This window comes from Pteropus medius, unplaced genomic scaffold, assembly GCF_902729225.1.
Source record: "Pteropus medius unplaced genomic scaffold, Ma_sr-lr_union100, whole genome shotgun sequence".
Classification (NCBI taxonomy): domain Eukaryota; kingdom Metazoa; phylum Chordata; class Mammalia; order Chiroptera; family Pteropodidae; genus Pteropus; species Pteropus medius.
This window is the reverse complement of record NW_024352790.1, coordinates 176,051-198,185: the sequence shown is the minus strand read 5'-3', so window position 1 is coordinate 198,185 and position 22,135 is coordinate 176,051. Positions and strand designations below refer to the sequence as shown.

Here is a 22,135-nt window from a genome sequence, read left to right as displayed (position 1 = left end):
TCACTGAATAGTTAAAAATTATAGATGTAAATTTAGGTTAAACTCATCAACATGTACATAGTCCTATTGTTGAGATCAAGTGGTACACTACTGCCTTGTAGAAAGAATGTTCATCAGAGCCGCTGCCATTTGTGTCAGACAGTCCTTGGAAATCTCTGTCATCAGTCAGAGCCTCTCTTAATTTTCCAGCAGTTGATTATTCTACTTGTAGATGCTACTTGCTTTTTGCCTTTCACTCTTGCGTCCTAAAAAAAATTATACTTGGAAAAATCTTCTGCTCCTTTGAATTTTCATCAGTATGTTGATTTAGTTACTTGTTTTCAACTTTGGTTCATATTCTGGTGTAGCAGTTGCCTTGAAACTCTTGGCCAAAATTATTAAGATTTTTTTTTTTTATGTATTTCATTTGTTTTCTCTTTCCCTAAAATTAGCCTACGAAAGTTTTGTGCCAGTGACATCTGGATAACAATAAAAATTATTTAATGTGCAATTTAAGGTGTGACTAGCATGTCTTAGGTATCTGTCACAAATTCTATGCACATAGTCTCACTATTCGTTGTGGCAGTGAAACATGATTAAGAGTGGAGCCCCTTGTGCCCGTTAACCTGTGTTCAAATCACAGTTCCTCCATTAATTGCTGTATAATCTTGGTTAAGCCATTTAACTTCTCTCTTCCTTAGAGTCTTTAACTATAAATTGGGGAGAATATTACTTACCTTTTGGGGTTGTTGTGAAAATTAAATAAGTTAATTTAAATTACGTTGACTATTATTGAGCCCATAGCAATGGCTTTATACATGTTACAAAAGGTTATTATTAATAGGCAGGGTAGATATTCTTATCTCTCTTTTCTACTTGAGACAACTGAAGCCCAAGGGGTTAAGTAACTTGCCTAAGGTCATATTTTAGTGAGTGTTAGAGCCGGGAATCCAACCTGGATTTGATTTCAAAATTCATGGCTTTTGTACTGCTGTGTGCTACCCTATATTTATCTTTCTGGGGAGGAGAGAAAGTTGGCAATATAACTATATATTACTATGTACCATATATATTTATATGCAGTTCTAAGAAATGAGGATGATTTTAGTGTGTAGTTGTGAAATCAATTGCAATACTTTAGATTCACATCTCGTACACAAAGCAAATAAAACAACCTCATTCTATATGAAGGCTGAGTTCTCATAAATTTAGGGTCACCCTGGCTTTTCACATTTTCTGACTAATCTCATCCCAGGATGATTCTGACAAGCCTGGGATTATTCATTATATTTGGTTGTGCTCTTATATCTCACCCACAGGTCGTTTTCCAACACCTAATTCCATTTAATCACCACAAGCTTCTTTAAAATGCAGGCGCTTTGCAATTTGAAATGCACAAGGATCTGTCATAAAGCAATTATGAATATTAAGTGCATTACTCTATAAGAATAAGAAGAGCAACTTGAAAACTTTTAAAATCGGATCATGATTTGAAAGCTTACAACTCCTGTGACATTTCCCAAGGTATTCATAAATCTTTTAATTAGATGTGAGTTTGAACTTTATAGTGCTTCCTATCAATAAATTATAAATTGATTCAGAAAGTGGAGTATATTTAAAAACCACTTTGCTCTTGAGGCAACTAAAACAAGAATATTAAAAAAAATGATGCCACAGATTAGGGCAAAACAGCAACTGTTTAAATAAATACATACAGGCTTAAAAAGATTATGTTTCTAGTATTAAATAGTCAAAGAAGAAAATTCTTGCTCAAAATAAAAACCTGTTTTCATCAACACAAATTAAGTAAAAAGTGGTTAAGGTTTTATAGAACTTTATCATGCCTTCCCTCAGAGTAGTCATGTCAAGAGTTGTAGCCCACAAAGATAAAATAAACAGGATGGGAAAAACACATTACCTTCAATTTCCCAGTCAAGCCACCAACGAACAGCATTGCATTTGCATCCACATCTAGAATCGTATACCCTGGAGGAGACACTGAATGGTATGTACTGGGCACAATGCTGGCTTTGGGTCCATCCAGGGCTCTCACAGAAATACTTCCATTTCTCCCAGTTCTTTCAGGATATGTGTTGAAAGGAAATGGAAGAAGGTACAGAAAGTGAAATATCTGTCACACTTGTGGTAACTTCAGACTAAAAAGGTATAACAATGTAAAGACTTGTTTTAGAGATATCTGGGTGTTTAGCTTCAAAAGTTCCAGATTTATTAAATTGCAAATCAAAACCCAGAGTCTAATCTTTCCAGGATGTTTATTGTCAAATTCAACTAGGACCAGTGAGCAACATACCCTGATTCTACATGTGTCCATTGATATGAAATGATGTAGTGCAATTAGCTGATGAAATTGCTATGGTTAAATAAAAAGGCTTTTTCCTATTGCTTTACAAAACAGTTTACTATTTACAAACATGTACTATTTAAACAAGTTTATATTACTTAATTTAGCATTATATCTAATTTTAATTCAGCAAGTGGACCCTGAATAATCTACCCTTCTGTATTATAAACTACATAATTTCTCCTAAAATCTCTTATTATATTTTGGATCCAGATTTGCTGAAGTAGTCTTTCTGGAATTGTGTATCTTCTTTTGCTTGGCATACCATTTAAATGTATATCATATAATATTTAGTTTTCAGAGTTGTGTATACAAATTGTATATAAGAACCTCACTTTTAAATTCAATTAATATGATTTTGAATGCTATCATTATTATATTTCATTTTCTTTTTTTAAGTAATTCATTTCCATGAATTGTTAAATATGAAAATCTAGTCTCTTTTTAGAGATATGCAGTGATAACAAAATTTTAGTGTCATATTTCTCTCACTGCTGTGTCATTTTGGTAATCTTTTAATCTTTGAGGGTTTAGAATTAACTGAAATACCTGGAAATAATAGATTGAATTTATCAAACAAGATTCTTTTTCTTTAACAGACTATATCTCTTCTTATGAAAGAACTGTGCTTTGTAAATATAAATAGTCTTAAATCCTTAGGTACTTAATCACCCTTGTCCTGCCTACCATCATCGCAAATGGAAGCACTGTTGGTCTCTATTGGTCTCGGTCTCTTCTCTCTCTCTCTCTCTCTCTCTCTCTCTCTCTCTCTCTCTCTCTCTCTCTCTCTCTCTCTCACACACACACACACACACACACTCTTTTACAGAAGATCTTACAAAGATACTGAAGATACTGCTTTTCATTAAGTTTTTCTTTAAACTTTTTATTTTGGAAAAATTACCTTATACAAACATAGAATGAAATGCTATGTATTATCATCTAGATTGAACAATTACCAGATTGACCAGTTTGTTGATCAACTTCCTCTCTTGCCCTCGGCCCATAACAATACCTCTTAACTGTTAGCTGCCTTGTGTGTGGTAGAGAGTTAAGAATTAGAAAAAGGAGAGAAAATGAGAAGGAAGTATTAAGGACAGGAATGGGTTCTCTAAGTAATCTATATACTGCTAGAAGTTAATTGAATTAAAGCTTTAAAGATAGAATTAGTCAATTTTCCTGTTCCAATTTTAAGTAGTGTGGATATGACATACTCATTCCAACATTTAGATACTGCATGTGTCTCTCAGGCAAGGTCACTATGCAGACTAGAAGAACTGTGCACATCGAAGACAGACACCCATGGCATTTCTTACACTCTGGCTTGTGCCGAGTAAGGCCGAGTCTCAGTACGTCTTTATGTGTGGTGTGACCGAAAGCGCTTAACCTCAAAATTTCTATGGGACAGTCAGATGAGGGTTCTGAAATGAACTGGTCACTGGTCAATACTTTGAAAGTTTGTCAGTTCCTAACAGGTACTACAAAGATGCTCATTCACACTCATTCATACACAAACATATTAAAGTATAAAATTTGTACATATATATCACTACTTTTTGAAACAGAAATAGAAGATTTCTTATAAACTGGGAAACCACTTCAAAATTCTGTTATTTAATTATCTTAATCTTTATTAAATTAGTTACCTCGAGGCCTCAATACGGTACCAATATGAGTCATCAATAGTTAAATCTGGGTACTCTACTCGTCCAACTCCAGATCCAACATCCCAGAGGAAGCTTACTTTGCCTTTACGCATTTCTATAGCCAGAAAGTCAATCTAGTTCAGAGAAACACAAAAATGAGACATATCAGATATAAAGTGCCCTAAAAGAGGAGGCCAGCAGAGTTCTTTTCAATAGGTACTATTTATAAATATGCGAAACAATTAGAAGCCTCATGATAAAAATTCTCAAATAACATGATCTATTATCTTGTATGATTAAATAATATTGTATCTTTAAGGCAATTCAAATGTCCATATTGCTGAGGCATATGTGTTAATTTAACCAATTCTAGTTAGGACTGATTTTGAGATGAAAGGCTTTTTTTATTCTGATGGTTGTTATAGAGATAAAAGCAAATATTTGGATTCATAATTTATTGTTTTCACCAAGGGCTCTGATGTTTTTGAAGGACTAGGTATGATTTTTTTACTCAAGGTGACCCAAAACTTCTCACCTAAATTCCAAATATTGACTTACGTGATGAGTGGTCTGCTGAAAAGTCTTATTCACTTATTCATGCAAAGTCAAGTGGTTCAAATTAAAGAAATTAGAACTTTTGGGGTGGGCTTTTATAAATATAAGTTTTTTGAGTCATAAACTCAACATGAGTGGGAAGAATTTTCATTGGATATGCCATTTTCATTTAATGTGAAAATTCATTGTAATTTTTCAGTTAGAGAAAAGTAAAAGATAAAGCTTTATTCTAATAGTTTTTCTTCTTAAATAGCTTCATCTGGAAATATAATTCAAAGTAAATGCTGGTATGCTCACCAATGAAAGCAGATTTGCTAAATACTGTAAAAAGTTTTCATTTCATTGCCTTCTAACTTAACTTGGTAATTCAGATATTTGAGAGGTAAGATTCTGAAGTTGTGAGCTTTACAAATCTGACAGGCTGCATTACACAATTCTAGGACCAAGATATAGAGTTCTATACATTTTGCACATTACAAGGATTAACCTCTGACTATACATATACACGGTAAGTAAGCCAAGAAAAGCTGCATATTCGACTTACAAATTTGGCGCTTCCAAGATAAAAAAGGAGGTTGTCAGCAACAGCTGTCTTTACATTGATAACAATATTATTGTAGCTTCCTTTCTTGATTTCCGGCTTGTATGTTCGAATGCAGTCACCTCCAGAAGACACAGATACTTTGATCTTCAAGAAAAACAAGGTACAAAGAACTAAGACTAAATCTCTCAGAAAGTTTAAATAGCTCCCAAACAACCACAAATCCATCATCATCTTTTCTTTGAAGTTATTTTTCCTACCATCGAATAGTATCATTAAATGCCCATATGCAGACACTATTATACTCATTAATGAGGTCGGAGAAGAGCAGCTTTCTACCAGCATTTTGACAATAAGCTGTTCATAGTCCCATGTCTTGTTAGCACGTCAGTATTTTTTGAGGCATGAAACTAACAAATTCTTACCTTCATACCTTACTCCTTTATGAATATGGGAACATTTTCTAAAGGTGATTTTACATGAAGCTAATGGTAATGATCATTATTAAGGTTGTGTAATGAAATTTTATGATCCAAATTTTAGCAATTTTGGTATCACTTCAAGTAGGAAACCATTTTTCTTTTAGTTTTTAAGAGGAAATTACCTACCTGCCCATGTTCTTACAGTTGAAAGAGGCCAAATAGATTTTGTTCTACATGTTCGAACAATACGAGGAATATTAATCATTCCACTTTGAACAAATTATACCTTTTTATTAAGTTTCCAGGAAATGAAACAGAAATAATTTCCAATGTCTATCACTACTAATATATTTAACAGATCTTTTTCTTTGGACTGGTACTTTAAAAATGACTATAAATTGCTAGGAAAGGAATTCCTAGGTGACCAGAACTGACACTGTTCGCACTAATTTTTACTTCATTTAGGGATCCTTTCTTCAATGCTGAATAACACTAGTTGATTATTTGATTAAATCTCCTTTGGTTCAGGTATACCATCAAAGAGGAGCACTTTCAGTACAGCAATGTAGTTGCTTAGGCTCGGAGAGAAGCTGTTCCTTCGTTAGTGAGAGTACTCAAAGTAGGAGGCAGAAACTGGAAGATGTAAAACTTCTCTTTGCCACTCATTCAAATGCCCAGCTTCGGGAAGCCTATTGGCCCTCACTTGCAGTGAATTTTCATTTTCTCGTTCCTTCTAGCACTTTGTGCTACTCATTTGGTTTTCACAGTGGGAAGAAAACCAATCGGTATTATTATAACCCCCATGAAAGGCCTGTGCAGACTCCAGACAAGGCAGCCTAGAACACCAAACCAGTTTCCATGTTATGGTGACACAAAGAGAGGTCTCCAGGCGTCTAACTAGGGTATGGGTACGGGATGCAACAAAACTCCTCTTCAAGGGGGGGTGTAGACTATATTGAGGAGGTGCTGGATTCAATACTGGTTGCATTTAAAAGAGAAAGCTAAAGAGGGATTTTTGGTTGTGACAAATATGTAAATTTATATGTTTGAGGACTTCTGAGAATATGGCAGAACTGTTGTATTTCCTAAAGACGCTGCATAAGTCATGTTATTTGTATACTGTCTTCTCACCTAACCTGCTATCTAAATTGCATCTCCAAGTGGAAAAATCGTATGCTCGAAAGAAACGGGCTCACTCTAGTGGAGCCCTCTGTGTGGTTGCCTAGAGCTAGGTTAGACTAGAAGTTGCTGAGACTGCTTTCCTAGTCCTCTAATAACTGAGGGAGGGGCAGAGCCCCAGGGTGCACTCTGGTCCCCAGAGTAGTTGTTCTGTGTCTGGGAGAAGATAGTCTTCCTGGTTGTGTGGTTTTCAGTCAGAAAGTTAGTACTTTGCTCTGCAAATGATGGAATTTCTCTTCCACATGAAGTATTAGAATAGGTGAATCAACATGAATTGCTGAGAAACAGAACCAGGATGTTACTACTATAGAGCAGAAGGCAGTTGAGGCTATCAGATGTTGCCTGGTAGAGGAGCATCTATGCAGAAGGTTATCCAAGGGCTTAGAGATAAAAAGGATAAAGTAAAGAAAGAGAAAGAGACTATAATAGAGGGCAGGTAGGGGAAATGCAGTCTTTAGAGATTTTAATGTTCAGGAAAAGGTGTAAGATATAGTGAGATTTTAGGAATTTAAAACATAAATTGAGTGAACCAAACTATCATCAAAAAAGACTTGGCACTGAGGGGATTTAATATTTGAGGCAGGCTATCAGCACCACTGACATCATAAGATCAAGAAGAAATCAAGGTCTGACTGGAAGTCATGAGTAGAACAGATTGAGCTATTTCTGGCAGGAATCATATCCAAAGTACCGGTGGGGCTGGATTAATAGTCGAAAGTAACTCTGTGTATGGTTTGTTTTATCTTTATTTAGTGTATGCTTTATAAGCTTGGCCATAGAGCCATCTTATGGCTAGTTTTATCATAAATAACTTATTTTTGTTATAATACTCCTTGGTTACTGTTAAGAGAAGAAATGACTGTATATAGGTGGAGTGCATGTTTGTTCACAGCATGAGTTTCTGTGCTTGCTTAGGTATGCCTGATAGAAATGATAGGAGATTACATGATTAACGATTTGAAAAGGGGGTCGTCAAAGTTAGAAGACAGAGCACCGGGGAAACTCCATCTGAGAATTAAAAGTCTAAGAAGTTAGCCATTTTAAAGCTAAGAGAGAGTATTTAATGTCACTAAGCATTAGAATTTATCTATTCTATAGCACACTTTACTTACCTGAAAATATAGTTCTCTGAACAAAATGATGCTGTTATATCCAATATGCCAGAAATTAATCTTGTAAAGTAACCTATCGGTCAACACTTATACATTTATATACAAAAGCCTCTGGATTTTCTGTTTTCTGGTTTATATTTCAGCACCTGAAAAATTCAGGCAGTCCTAATTGTTGGTAGCCAGTCCATAGCTACTAATCTCTCCATTTAAATATTTTGTGTTTTTCTTTACAGTTATTGATATTTCTTTTAACTAATTTGAACAGGCAAATCTAAGTATAGCATTTATAAATTTCTCTGGGGGAAAATCTCTAGGATATATCCCTCAGAAGAGGAGAGAGGAGAGAGATTTCTGAAACACAAACGTCCTCTTAAGATATTTGGTTCTATCAACTATTGTTATTTCTAATGTGAATCCTTAGTAAGACTTCTAAACAAAAATCACTAAGCATTAGGTATCTCTAAGGCAGTTCTTATAGACATCATTTACCAATTTATCCTCATGAACTCAGTTAAGCATTACTGAGGATCCCATTATTATATCTATTGAAATTTTACTGCATTTTTCATCTAGTAATTAGGCCATTTATTTAAAAAGAATATTAGCCATTCAATTTTTAAGTCAACAAACCAAAAAAAAAAAAAAAGCTGCTTTAAAATAAATGTCTTTAATTTCTTGGTCACATTAAGTATGTATTAGACACTCACACTAGATTACGAATATGTTTATAAATTAGGCAAATGTCATCTTCAATTAGTACTACACTCATCTGAAAAAAAAATTGGCTGTTTACATATTTCTGATATTTTACAAAAAGTAAGGCATCTTATTGTAACTTCTATTTCCAAAAGTGACTAAAAATTTCCTTAAGAGGCATAGACAATGGTCACTTTTCTAGTAATATTTTTATGCCTTTCTTTCATTTTCTGTTTTGAGATAGATTTTATATATTTTCCTTCCAGAATTTTATCTTTCTCCCTGGGGGGTGAGGTGGGGTGGGTAGAGTGGGAAAGCTCTCATAACTGATACATATATGGATATATTTTTAAATTTCTTTACAATGAAGACATAATAAAAATGTCCAGATTTCACCACTTGATAACTAAGCCAGAAAATGTGGTTAAGTATGTGATTCACAATAGAATATTTGTTATTATTGCTTCTTCAAACTTAATACTGCAAAACGCAGGAGTGGTATATTAAGCTCTTCCTTTTTCTTGCCACTGCCACTTATTAAATTTGCTTTCTTCTTTCTTGTTTCTCTCATCTATCCCACAAACTACTTCCAGATTCATATTCAAAAGCTCAGCTCTGATTATATTACATTTCATGATCAAGAACTTTCAGCTTCTCCTTACCAATGAGATTTGTCTCAGGTACAATCGCAGCTAAATGAAACTGCTTAACTTACTCGGGGCCTGACAAGACCTGGCTTCCAGTAACCTTTCAAGTTTAATATTCACTTTACTAATAACCTTGGCAAACTAGACTGCTTTTTTCATGAAATGACCCTGAAACTATCTTCTCTCTCTGCCCTGGCTCAAGCTATTCCCTCTTCTCAGAATGCTGTCCTTCCTCCCCCTCCCCCCTCTCATGTCCAGCACTATCCCACTTCAAAGCCTGGCTGAAATCCCTTACTTTAGGAAATCGCACTCCTACTAGTTCTCGGAACTTCATAGCACTTCTCATTGTTCACACAATGTAGCATATTATTCTGCTTTACCTTACAGTTATCTGTGTACATGTCTTATTTCTTCTACTACATTGTAAACTTTATGAGTTCCTCATTCATCTTTGCGTACCACACAGCAAGTAGCCTTGAACATAGGAGATGCTTCTTCTATATTGGCTAAATCTTAGATATCTAACTCCAAACCTTGGAGTAACATTTGCTTTATTTTTACTTTGTGCTTCACATATACAATGATGACCTGTCATCATATTGCCTACATGGTTTTCATATTGTAGCTCAATATATGTCTTTGCAACCCTATCTGCTCTTTTACTCTGAACTTAGGTACATCATCTTCACTAATCTTTTTTGTCAGTTTCTTAGTTTCTCTTCAGTTAATCATGAATTCCTTTCAAAGTACAACTTTATTATTTTGGCCTTTTTTAGAGATATTAGATATGCATAAAGGAGTGAAAAGAATATATTGTCACAAGGTTAGCATGTACCACGCACACATATGCACACACTGAGAAATTAAAATAGCATATCCTACTGGTCTTCTAATTGGATTAAGAAAGAGCAAAATTTTGAGACGAATTAGGTGTTTCCTAGTCTTACTATAAAATGTAAAACAAAACAAAACAACAAAAAACCCCAATAAACTGTAAAACTGTTTGTAACCAAAATAATTTTTGTTTTTGCTGGTACTTAGATAAAAAAATATATAGACAATAATGGTTCCTTTTTGCTATTAATTCATTAACCTTGTTCTTTCATTCCTGCTACAATCCTACTGGTTGGCCTTTTTTCGCTTTAATCAAGAACAAGGCACTCTCACCCATGCTTTTTTAGTATACAAAAATAAGGTTTCTGTTCTTGCTATCTGTATTACTCTATTCAAATAATAATAAAATATAACAGACTTTCCATTTCTAAAACAGTGAGTGGTGATCACTGTTCTCAAGAAATGTCTTTAGAAATTTATGGAAAAAAATTTAAACTTCCATTTTCCACTTCCTCCCAAAATAACTCCAAGTTAAAGAAAAAGAACCAGAGATCGTTCAACAGGATATACTGAGTGAAGGCATTCCTTCTGGCAATGATACCCCAAATTACAACCAGTTACTGATACTGAAAATAAAAACAGCTTACAGAATTGGCTTGTTTTCGGGCTTGGTTTATGAGTTCCTTTATTTCAGAAATGTTTTTTCTCAGGTTATCCTCAAGTTCCTTGATGGGTTTGAGTTTATCTGTCAGTCGATCAGCTTCTTGTTCTAGGTTTTTGACAGTGGCACCTGCATCTGCAACTGCATAGAACAAGGTTAGCATGTACCACGCACACATATGCACACACTGAGAAATTAAAATAGCATATGCATAACTAAATAATTGAAATAATTTCATTTGATCCACATGACAAAAGCAAGGCCATGACTGTTGAAGCAGCTTGTGATGGCAAACGGGAATATGTTAATTGGGACTCAAGCAGGCCAGAGGAGGAGATGTTAGAGTAAGAAGGGCAAGCACTGGCTTTGCGATTAAGTTGAAAGTTAGCATTGAAGGTTAAGAATATGACAAACTTAATTCAATGCCTAATTTTTAGCTTCAGCCAAAAAGCTAACCTTTACAGAATAGAGCTTTATTCATAGAATCAAGAAAATAAAAGTGTCTTTAAAATGTCACCTAGTCTGTCTAAGCTAGACCTGTATTTAAATCAGGTTTCTCACACAAAATTGGTTTTCTTTCTTTTTCTCAATGTCTTTATTTGCACATCTTAAAAAGAGAAGCTATCAAAATGTCTTCTGAAAACCCTTCAATGTTGAACAACCCTTAGACTAAAGGCCTATTTTATACTTTAATTAAATCTTTATGCTGCAGTTCATTTTCATTTTGAAGAATAGTTGATTATCCTGCTCTCTATATTAAGTTGAACCATATTAAACTGCCATTCTGATAGGTAAAAAAAAGATTGAATATTGATAATTTCAAAAGGGGTTTAACCTTAAAATTATGGAAGGTTGTCACTGATCCACAGAGTTTCAGCATGTGTTTCTCATAGGAGGGCAAATGACACATGGAAAACCAATTATTCTACCTCTAGGATGCTGGCAGTATTATCCAACTATATCATTTATTATCTGATAGAGCATGTATTATTCTGTTTTCTGTCACTGTGACCCTGATGTGAAACCGCTTAAGGTCCAAGGCTATATGCCCTGCTAGACTATGAAAGTTCTGCTCTCTGGCTGACATCGCACCACTGAGAACTAATCCTCAGGAATTAATCAAATGTGCTCAAAAGAAAAGAAATTACTATTTTTGAATGAGGTCTTGAAGTAAGTATTTCAAAATCATGCTCATAACTATGAGTTATATCGCTAGTGATGTTTAAAAAGAACATAGATTTCTTATTAACTTAAACATTCCTTATTAACTTAAAAGAGTTGCTAGATCAAGGACTGAGTATTTTCTTCCTTTAATGCAGGTAAATGCAGGGGTCAAAGCCCTTTTATAGAATTATATAATATAGATATTCAACATAAACACGATTACCCCTTTTGTGTTGTATACTTTAAATCAACCGTTTGTCCATTTTTCCCCTTCCTTTTATTTTCTAATATTACTCTAATATTCTGCGAATTATTCTAGAGTTAAGGGAAAAGAATTTAGATTAAATTCATGAGAAAGAAAAAGAGGTTAAGCAAAGGCTTCTTAGGCTTAAGCAGATAACGGACTCTTTTCTTCTAAAGCTCTCAGAAGTTTCTATCAAATATTCCAAAATGGAATCTGGAGGTTCTCCCACTCCTTCGCTTGTTTTCTCTTCTATCCTCTGGGGAAGTTTAAGTCATATGGAAATTATTTTCTTGAAGGTTTAAAAATAAATCATCTGCGATATTGAGTCTGATGCTTTCTTGTGCAGTTTTTGAAAACTTATTTGACTGTGTAGATTTGTAAATCACTTCTGCAGATAAATTTTGATAACGATGTTTTTCTAGAAAATTATCTCTTTTAAGCTTCAAGTTTTATTAGCATGCAGTTTTTCCAAGTACCCTCTTCTGTGTTATATTTCCTCTATTATTTAGTTATATCTTCTAGAGAAGTTTGCCTATTTGTGCTTTATTTTTCTTGATTAATATTGCCAATCATCTACATTTTTTTATCTTTACATTTCTAAAGATTCACCTCTTGGATTATTTTTCTTCTAATTCATTATTTTTTCATCTTCGTTTTAGTTAATTTTATTCTATTTGACTTATAGAATTGCCTAAATTATTTCAATGCTTATTTAGTTATGTAATCATACTCGTTTTCTGCTGAGGAGAGCCTTCTCAGGTTTTATGTTGGATTTTATTATTATTCTTTTCTATTTTGCAGTTTTATTTTTGACTTTGAATTTAAATTATGGGATGTTTAAAAGAGAATATGTTTATATCCCACTGGTTGTTCATTTGTTAAGATTTCATTTATCTTATTATGTGCTTCTCCAAATACTATTCTTTAGAAGTATATAAAATTCGTCCACATACTAACTTTTTGTAAAGAAAATTCTTTTTATATGTCTAGTATTAACACTGTGACACTGAAAAGAATAGCTATATAATGTCTAAAGCAATACTAAAACATGGTAACATGCAGAGCTGAAATTTTTGTAATAGGCAATCAAGCATAATAGTTACTAAAGAGATATAAGTAAACATATACATACTGATTTCTGCAGGTAATTTCATATGGAAGTAAAACAAAAGAAATTAGAACATTCATGGGGAAATATTTTTAACAGATGTTATAAAGTAGTAACATAAAAAAAAACGGTACTTTTCACCACTTTACTACTTATAAATGCATCTCATTTTACCTCAAACTAGTGCTATCAAAGTATACGAAAATATGTAATTTAGAGGCCACTGTTCATACTTAAAGAAACTTCATTATAATGTTTTAATACATTGAAAACAATCCCAGTTTAATTAATATTACAGATAATTAACTATCTCGATGGAGAATAGGATCAAAAAAGTTAGAGATAATATGAAAAGGCTATTATCAGTTAAGAATAAATTTGAAATTGAATAAAATAATATCTTAAATTACAAAATAAGTAAAAGAGAGTGATATTTACTTTAAAACTTTTTTTCATTTATTTTTTTTTTTTAATGAAAATGTGATTTGGCATGCTTCTGAACCATTTATTCAGATGGAATCTTTGAACTATATGGAGAAGCTATGTCTGCGCTTATATAAGAAAAAAAAAACATTGTATCTCTGTTTTTCTTCCTTAAGGAAATGGTTAGGAATAAATCTATCTAGCTTTGAAGTGCACATTTTATGTGTTTACACTCTTCCTCGCTCATGGAGTCATGCTAGTAGTATCTATTATTTCATAGCATCATTAACATTTGATTTGAGCCTAGGGTGCTGAAAAATCAGCCTTCCTCCCCAAACAGCATCTAAATTATGTAGCATATACTGGCAATAACAGGATCTTTGTGGTTGTGCTCTACAGATATTTTGATACCCAGTGCAAATGTTGGTGTAGAAAGAGAGCTAGTCTCTTGAGAATGAAAAGTTACAAAAAAAATCAAGCATCTCCCTCAGTGAAATCACATACTAAGATAACATTTTACCACTTGACAGAATGGAAAAATATTCTTAATGTTTACTGACTATACTTAATAATTTAAATTATCATTATAGTAAGTTATCCCACATTTCTCAGTAAATTCTTACTAACTCAATATAACTTGACTCAATATACAAAAGACATAAAGAAATATTTTTCTTGGTAAACTAGATAAATGCTTTAATTGCCCCAAAATGTTAACTAACTGGAATCTAAATAATAAAATATAAATATTTTTGAATTTTAATATATTTCAAGTTGATATCATTTTAATATCATGTTCTAACAGGACTGCTAATAAGTAAGCTCCTTGACCTCTATGTTCTATGAAACTTCACAAGCTTTGAGAATAATCGAAAAAAGTTTTTGTTTATCGTGTAGGATTAAAAAGTATTTGGCATTCCCTGTACCAAATATCATACAAACTTTGAGAAATCCTACTTTCCTGTCAATTGGACACAATCTGGATGGAAAAATCAGTGAGGCAAAGCTAAGAGACTTAGATTCTCATTCTGGAGCTGCAGGACACTCAACTCCTGAGCCCTGGCTATGAAATGAGGACAGACTACATCACTACAAGAGTCTTTTCCACATCTAACAATATGAGTCTGAGATACTTTTATAGTGTGACAAATGACATCATCAAAATGAAAAAATGGGATTCTTACTGTTTTTTGAAGGATCTTTAACCACAGCATTTGTTTTGGCTACGCTGTCTGCTAGTTGATTGTAATTTTTCTTCAGGCCATCAAGGTTCTGGTGGAGAGCTTTAATTTGTGCCAGTACATCTTTTGCTGTGTCGTTGGCTTGTCTTGCTTTGTCCTTAATGGCTTGCAGTTTAGCAACTGTGTCTGTCAGCAGAAGAGGGTATGAGGAACAAAACAAAAGATCTAGAGTTAGTGGTTTAATCGATGCTTGTCGAAGTGAAGGCTGCAGCTGGCTGACCTCAGGAGCACACGTGCAAAGGGAAAGACTGCACTTGGTCTCATTCAGTTGTAGCAAATGAAGCAAATTTTTAGCTAAAATAAATTTTCTCAGGAGCCTTTGGTATGAGTACCTGATTAGCTCTTAAGATAGCAAAGTGATTATTCTAAATGTCCATTATAGAAGGGCATATTGTGATTTGCTCTTGAACATATTAAATAGAGGAATTTATCCACATGAGTTATATAGCTTCATCAAAAGCAGGCTTAAGGTTTAATCTTCACATCCATGAAAAGGGGTGATGGGGAGAGAAAAATTTATTTCGATTTAAAGGTAATGATACACAACACACTTTTTCAGGTATGTCAGACCATGTATTCGTGTCTTTATATTTGTTTTTGGACTTGGAAATTTTCAATGTATGTCCTTATTATTGAAGAGGTTATAGGAAAATCTGGAAAGTTACTTACATTTATTTAATGTTAAAAAAGTATTAATCATTAATATTTTTGCTATTTTCTATGTTGTATAAATACATACATTTGTTTACTTGATCATATTTGTATAAAGAAAATATACTATACATATATATGCCTACTAGTATGTACAGATTAGTAGTTAAGACCAAAGGCTCTGAATTGGGGTTTAAATCTCATATATGTACTTTAAATAATGGCTTTCAGTATCCTATGTCTCAGATTTCCACCTGTAAAGTGGGGATAATAATGCTATTCACCTTGTAAGATTAGGATGAGGATTACATGCACTTAACATAAGCATATTGAGTAAGCACTCAGTAAATGTAAGCGACACTTGTTATTATGTCATGCTACAGAAAATACAAAAATACTAACTCTAAAAGAATGGTGTTTTCAGGAACGAATACCAAGCAGTAACTTCAACTACTTATAATAAGTAGGAAGATACTGCAGACCTGGTTCAACCATTAATATTTTTGAAAGCTGAAACATTTAAGGAACTGAACTTTGCCAAGAAATATGTGTTGAGGTAGTTGGCTCTCACCTTTTACTGTAGGTACAGTAATAAACTGTGACTTTGTGGTAGCATGTCAACATTTTAGAGAACAGTGTTTATATGATTTTATTATTTTCTGTTAATAAAAGATTTCCCAGGCTGAAACATGGAACAACAATGCAATAATGAGATAGCTATATCTTACATTTTGTAACATAGTCCTACAGATGCCAGCTAAAGTAACAAGTGACAAAGGAATGACATAGTATAAAGTATTTAGTTTCTCATTCTCACAAAGAAGAATTAATAAGAAAACTGGTTATCTAATATTCTGACAAAAATATAAGTGTAATGTTAGAAAAAGTGGTAAAAGATACAACAGTCTTTAATAGTTCAGGTCAAATGACACAGTTTGCAGTGTCTTAAATGTTTACCATTTGGAATTGCTGATAACTTTCCCAAAGTGTCATTCAGAGCTCTCAGGAGATCACCATTTCTAACATCAGCAATTTCTAATCTGGTTTTCAAGCCATTCAAATTGTCACCATTTTCTATAAACAGAAAACAAACAAACAGACAAAAAAGATGAAACAATTTTAATCATTCTGAGCTTATACCTGGATATACAATTTCAGATTATTTTAATATAAAGTTAATAAAAAGTAAGACAATTGATTTAATTCATTTAATTTATTGGCATCTATCCATAAATATATTTCAGATCATAATGTAAAATATGTGTTTATATGACCATCTGACACTTTAACATGTTGGACAATTATGTTTTCTTCTTGGTGTCTCATCTTTGACTTAATTTGATGGTTTTCCTGGAGAAAAATTTCAAAAGAATCAGTCTTTTACTGCATTTGTAATGAAGTCATCTTGACATCACTCCCATTAACGTCGCATTAAAAAAAAATTATTATCAAAAAGGAACACTGGATCAGTCTAAAAATCTCAAATAGATAGGGTTGTTAAGCAGAATCCCTTAATTTCAGTAAACCTCACTTACTAATATTTGTGTGTTTTTTTTTTTCTTTTCCTCTCTCTCTTTCTTTTTTTGTTAGACATTTATACAAGCTGTGAAGTGATCCCCTTGATTACTCTAGCAGTCATCTGGCACTACACACAACCATTACAGTAATGTTGACTGTATACCCTATGCTATACTCTAAATCCCCAGGTCTGTTTTATAACTTCTAATTTGTACTTCTTCATCTCATATAGAAACAACTTCTCGCACATTACCGCTAAACTATCATTTTTTTTAAATAGAGAAAATATTTTACAAATTGTCTTTAAATAAGCTTTACATAAGCTTTTTCTTGCTACTTTAGCATCTTTTTTTTAACATTAAAACATGTCATTTAGTAGATATAATATAATATTACAAATGTAAATTTTCTAGTTTCTTTCCACTAGATATCTAGATGTATCTCATAAGATTCATATATATATATATATATATATATATATATATATATGTCATATAGATATATATATTATCATATATATAATTATAAATTAGAATGATTCACAGAGGATTAGCAATGCCTACATGCCAAATGGCAGGCAAATGTGTAAAGTGTTGTACATTTTAAAAGATAATGAGAAAAACATATAAATAGGTAGTTCACAATAAAACAAATAGAAATAATTAATTACCAAATTAAAATAAACCACCCAACATTATCATAATTAAAGAACTGTAAAGTGCCCTTTGGCCATCTAAGGTTACATGCAGAAGATGGCCATTTATGAACCATGAAGCAGACCCTCATCAGACACAGAACCTGACCATGCTGGCACTCTGCTCTTGGAATTCCAGCCTCAAGAAATGAGAGAAGAATTAAAAGATGTGACAACCACCTCAAAGAGTAGGGGACACATGCCCCAAAGATATTTCAACAGAAAAAGTCTGCCAGGGAAGCAATCTACAGAGGACTGAATTAATCAGACTGTCTCTCTGTGGGTCCTTTCACAGTCTTTTTGCAAATGAGGAAAGTGATTTATATCTAAACATATTCTTCAATAAATAACTTTTATCAAGGGAAAAAAGCAAAAGAAGAGTGAGATATCATTTCTCATCTATCAGACTGGGAAAAGTCAAATGTCTGATAATACCAAGTGTTCACAAGAGTGTTGGTAGAAGTACAAATTGATGTCGTTTTGTGAAAAGCAAGTCAATAAATTTATTAGAATTTTAAACAGAAAGGTTATTTGGCCCAACAGTTCTACTGCCAGAAATTTACCCTCTGGATATGCTTGTAAAAGTATATTAATATATATCTTTCAGGATGATTATTAGATCTATATTCAAAATAGCCAGAAAAGCTCAGTATTAGGGGACTGTTCATAGCAATATGGCATATCTACGCAATGGTATATATTGCAGTCTTTAAAAAGAAATAGATGAGTAGGTGCTGATATGAAAACAAAAAGACCCTTAAGTCCTTTCTAAGAAAATAAGCAAGGCATATCCTATTTATGCTGACATATAAACACAAATTTGGCAGGGCAGGTCTGGTGGTGGGTAGGTGGGAAAAACATTCCAGAGAACCTTGACAGAACTTACAACAGTTAGGAACTAGGAATAGAACAAGTAAGAGAGTTAATGGTGCTGTGAAGAGAAGTGTACTAAAATCTTTCAATTTATACCTGATTGTGCAGCTAAATTGTTTTCTCTGTGCAGATATTTCTGTTTTGTTACTTAAAACAGTTTAAAAAAATACTTAAGCAAACTGAACTAGGGAAGACTGTTATTTCCCAATAGTAAATAATATTGAAGACTGTTGTTTTCATCAAGTTTCTGGTACCCAGAACAGACAGACCAAGAGAGACAATGTCTTATATAACAGTTGTAACAGTTCTGATCTGACTGTGTGCCCACCCCTTTTGGAGGTCATGCACCTGCGTTTTTAGAGGAACTAGCAGGCCACTGGCAGCTGAAGAACAATCTTCACTTATTTTGTCTGGGAAGAACAGGAACAGGAAAGGAAGATAGAGGATTTTTAACTATTAGTGCTCTGGGTGTGAAAAAGTACTGAACATATTAATTGACGATCCACTCCATTTCATATAAATGTTTTATAGGCAGACAGATTAAACCACTGTTACACCATAGTAATAGAAGCACATAGTATTATTCAATGCGCCTGCTTTTAAGTTCCAAACCAAAGACCTGACATCAGTAAAAAAAAAAAAAGCATAAAATATTCCAGAAAAGCACAGTTCTAAAATACCAATATGTCAATTTCAGTCACTAAGATATTATTATTTTTAATTCTAGTTCCTCAAAATATACTTTCCAAAGTATTAGATTTTCTCATCTGTCAATCACAGTTTATCTTTTAAAAAATATTCCTGTTATTTCCACTGTCTGTACTAAAAAATATCTTCGGATAGGTCATCAAAAATATACTTTCAGAAATAAGTCCAGTCTGATTATGACTGTGATATCTATAACGATTCCTTGAGAATAGTTAAAAAGCTGTTCTTTTGATATTAACTTTGAAGTCTTCATCAATTAAGGAAATGGAACAGTACAAATTTCATTTCTTAGGTTCTTGATTAGATTTGATTTTTTGAACAATGAAGCATTCGAAATTTTCTGACAAGAAAGATATTTGTGTACAGTGGAAAAAAACACATTAATTTAAAGGGCATCACTTGGTTTATACTATTTTATGCATTTTGATAGTAAATACTGGCTGAACAATCAGGCCAATTATTCAGAAGAAAGACTGATTTGAAGAACATTGTTACTGCTGTTCCTCAAGTTCCAAAGCAGTAATTTTGATCCTCCATTTTCTGTACTAGACAGTCAAAATGTGAATATTCTAACCCAGCTTGATTTCTATGTTTCAGGTTCCTTCTTAATTTATCTTTTCCTACATTCAGATCACTTTCTTTCCTTAGTAGTTTCTGAAATTTCTCAAACCAAGACTAAACACTTTATAGCTTTGTCAGCAAAATTAGGTGAGTAAAAGTTGTGTATAGAGAAAATTTGCAGATTTTAAAATGGAAAACTTACAAAACTATAACGAGGAAAATCTAGAAAAATAAATACTCCACAGCTGGCTTTGAATGAAAAAATATATGAGGTTAGAGTGCAGCTATAATCAAAATGTAAGGAAGAATGCATGATGTCCAGTTTGATTGTAATATGGCCAAAGAAATAGAATTATTGATAGTTAAAAGAAAATCCAATCCAATTCTTTACTTGTAATTTGTGGAAAACAAGGAAAGGATCCAATTTGTAATCCACAGCTATATTTTCTAGGATTTCTTTTCCTTATTTCGTAAGCTCTCATGCCCATTAGCTGTAGCCAAGTCATTCTCTTTATTTTCTCTCTAGGTATCATATCCACTGAACCTCAAAGGCTACATACACACACTTCTTCAGCTTTGGTTCTCCCTTTCTCACCCTGTCCTCACACAGAAGAAGACAAATGTGCAGGAGAGGGTTTGACAGAGAAAGAGCTCATAAAGGGAAGGAAGCAGGGCATCCGGGGTAGACTGTGAACATGCCCGACAATATCATTTCCCTTGGTTGCATAACCACTGGCATTGCACAAAGCAGAGATATTCATAATGAAATCCAGTAGATAGAGTTCTAAGTCACTTCCACTAATAATACGCATTTACTCATGTTTACTATGTTCTTGACACTATGCTAAATAAGAATTAAAGTTCAGTTAAATTAGAACTGGTAATATTGACCTAAGCTATGTAATATCTCAAAATAAACCTGTTACAAGTAATTTCCTTGATTGTCAATAATGTCTTCTCTTACAAAATTCTAACACTTAGAAAAAGCAGTGTGGTGCTGTAAAATCATTATAGGTTGTAGATTTGGAAGATGTGGGTTTCAATGACATTTCTATCCCCTTTTATACATATAAAATAAAAATAACATCTGCCTTTGTATGATTGATATGAGAAATAAATTGTAGGATGTATGAGAAAATTTTGGATTTATCATAGGCAGTTAGTAAATGGTAACAAAATAATTCACATTCTTTGATAATTCACATTGGTTTGAAAATTGCCCTGGTGTGTGTCAGTTTTCAATTTTATTTATAACTCACTTTCTTCTTCATTTAAACTGCTTGATCCAGAACCTAACTTTGTTTATTTCCCTTTTATATTTTCTAAACATATGTATAAACAAATAAATATAAAAACGAGTTTTTAGATTTAATGGAAATGTTCTATTTGATTATTCAAACTTAACTAATCAAGTTCCTCAAGTGCAATTTTTATTTTTATTTTTTCTTAATATGAACAGAGCACAAAGAAATACCTTGAGAAAATCCCTCATTCGCAAGGATGAAATCTGTAGAACTGCTATTAATTTTGAAAGCTTCTGGTTAGATATAATCATCTGCCAAATCGCCATCTAAACATTTTGCAACGAACATTTCCATTACTATGACATTTGTCTTATTATGAACTACTTCTTGTACAGACTCATTATCACTTCTGATTTGCTCCTTTACCAAAAAATGAAGAAATATGGTCTCTTTAGGATTTTTTTGTAAACCAAAATTTAATCCACATAATTTCTGTTTCTTATGAATGTGCTTTATCTTTTGTTCTAGAGGCTTCTTCTGAATTAGGGACTAAGTTAATCTCTGCAATGTTTCTATCTGTAGTTCTGAAGCAGAAAGTTTGGAATAGGCAAAAGATCTGTATGAGGTCATGTGCAAAGCTTGATTTTGACCTTCCTGGTAATGAGAGATTCTTTTTACTCTCAAGTACTCATCTACTTACTCATTCATTTATCAAACATTTGTCAGGGCCATGAATGCTAATTTGTTATCTTCTGGACTGTGGCAGAGGCCCAGAGTTTTTGTCTAGCAGTGGTTGAAAGCATCGGCTTTGAAGCCAGACAAATTTGGGCTAAAGTGTTGGCTTTACTACATACATGCAGTTTATTCAAATTGTTAGTGTTTCTTTGACTTAAATGATTTTATTTTATATACAAGAGATGGCCAACTTTACTAAATTATATATGTTTCCTCTTCAAAATTTATTAACTTTATAATTTAGCTTTGTATATTTTAAGAATATAAAGAGGTACAATTTCTCTCAAGCAAGTTTACAATAATTTTTCAACCATTTATATAGTCCTTTGTCTCTTAA

At 33.0% G+C, this 22,135-nt stretch overlaps 1 protein-coding gene across 1 annotated transcript in view; it reads right to left on the bottom strand.

Moving 5' to 3' along the window:
- The window catches only part of LAMA2 (laminin subunit alpha 2), a 239,010-nt gene that overhangs the window by 50,459 nt on the left and 166,416 nt on the right, over positions 1 to 22,135 (bottom strand). The window contains exons 31-37 of the mRNA XM_039849938.1: positions 16,423 to 16,539; positions 14,758 to 14,940; positions 13,175 to 13,180; positions 10,621 to 10,775; positions 5,087 to 5,230; positions 3,988 to 4,121; positions 1,898 to 2,057 (exon numbers count right to left, since the gene is read on the bottom strand). Of these exons, the coding sequence (XP_039705872.1) occupies positions 1,898 to 2,057; positions 3,988 to 4,121; positions 5,087 to 5,230; positions 10,621 to 10,775; positions 13,175 to 13,180; positions 14,758 to 14,940; positions 16,423 to 16,539 (899 nt within the window). The remainder of the gene's footprint in view (positions 1 to 1,897; positions 2,058 to 3,987; positions 4,122 to 5,086; positions 5,231 to 10,620; positions 10,776 to 13,174; positions 13,181 to 14,757; positions 14,941 to 16,422; positions 16,540 to 22,135) is intronic.